The 1,675-nt window shown below is 38.0% G+C and overlaps 1 protein-coding gene across 1 annotated transcript in view; it reads right to left on the bottom strand.

The window, feature by feature from the left end:
• Positions 1–840: 840 nt before the first annotated feature.
• Positions 841–1,675, bottom strand: part of LOC137650954 (uncharacterized) — an 8,403-nt gene continuing 7,568 nt past the window's right edge. Inside the window, exon 2 of the mRNA XM_068384095.1 lies at positions 841–862. Within this exon, the coding sequence (XP_068240196.1) occupies positions 841–862 (22 nt within the window). The remainder of the gene's footprint in view (positions 863–1,675) is intronic.

Raw genomic sequence — 1,675 nt, 5'->3', positions numbered from 1 at the left:
TTGTAACAATCTTGTCCACTGATGTTGGTGTCGAGCCCATGGGTACAACGGAGCGGTACAACAGGGCACTCCAGAAGAAGGTTCTCATTCCTTGCCCATCTTTCATCCAGATGGGTGGCATTGACAAAAGTGACATGTTGACACACCTCTGCAAGACATCTTTCAAAGCAAAGAGGTACTACATGAGGCTCTTTGCTTACCTTCTTGATTTGATCATCTGGAATTCTTGGATTTTTTATAAGAGGGATTGCTTGGCTTTGCGTGCTAATCCAAAGCACCTCAAGGAATTCCATCTTGATATGTTCAATTTGCTTAAAAGCTTCACGACATCAACCTTCAAAATCATCGGGAATTCTCTTGGCAACAGAGATTTTTCTTTGCTAAAAATGGGCCAACGGGCAGTTTTGCCTAGTGTAGATACACACTGTAATGCCACTACCCTACACTTGCCAAAGAATGTCGCTATGAGGCAGACCTGAAAGGAATGTTCTGTAGCAGGCCAAATCAACAGATCCCGCTAGATGTGTAAGGAGTGCAAGGTGGCCCTATGCCTCACTGAAAGTAGGAATTGCTTTACTTCCTTTCATAAGGTCTGTAAGGAAGTGTGTGTATGTTTCTATTTTTATAATTATGATTAAGTTTTATTATATTTTGTGTATTTCCTACTATTTTTGTATTGAATCGTATATTGTATTTTTTATATTAATTAAATTGTAAAGCCATCTCTGTGTTTCTGTTATACATTAGAACCATATTCATCAATAATAATCATATGTTTTGTGGGAAAATCAACATTTGCATAAACTTGAAAAATTTTACTATTAAGGCTCAAAAGATTCCTCATGGGATGAGCATGGCCCGCCTGAAATCGCCCAAGGTACCCATATGGGATACATCATTGCAATTTTTTGTATTTACCAATATAATAACATACTAAAAGGATTTCTTAAAGTTTCCCATAAAACCTAGGGTGGACTTTAAAGGGTTAATGTTAATGGAATCTTATCAAATGAATTTCCAGTGAACAGCAGAGTACTCCAAGGGCATGTGTTGTAACCTATGATGTTTATCCTCCTCAAGAAGTTTGTAATGTATAGAACAGTCAGAAATGGTGGAGAAGGATTGGACAGAATTAGTGATAGGAATTTACCAAACCTGGAATACGCTGATAATGCTATCCCTGTTAAGAGATCACCACAGGATTTGCAATGCTTGCTTACCAGAATTCATGAAATAACTCACGAGGTTGGGCTCAAGATGAATAGAAGAAAGATATAGATGATCAGAACAGAGTATGCGATGGAAGATGGAATATTAGGTGTATGTGTAAGTAAAGACAGAATGAGCCATAATTAGAGAGAAGGATCCAATGTAGTACTGACTGGCCTCAATTACATTTTGATAGTCGTCTCTTTCTTCAGCTTTTAAATCATTACATCTCCATTAATCATCTAGTTTACGCTTCAAAGTCTTCAGCCATGTAGGCCTGGGACCCCCAACTATTATAGTGCCTTATGGAATTCAGATAAAAGTTTGGTGAACTAATCTCTCTTGGGGAGTGCGAAGAGCATGCCCAAACCATTTCTATCGACCCGTCACCATGATCTCAGAGCACTCAAGTAATCTCTCTTATAGTTTCATTTCTAATCTTATACTACCATTTATCTCCCAATAT

The sequence above is a fragment of the Palaemon carinicauda genome, chromosome 12 (genome assembly GCF_036898095.1).
Source record: "Palaemon carinicauda isolate YSFRI2023 chromosome 12, ASM3689809v2, whole genome shotgun sequence".
Classification (NCBI taxonomy): Eukaryota; Metazoa; Arthropoda; class Malacostraca; order Decapoda; family Palaemonidae; genus Palaemon; species Palaemon carinicauda.
The sequence above is the reverse complement of the archived record's forward strand: the minus strand, read 5'-3'. Positions and strand labels throughout refer to the sequence as shown.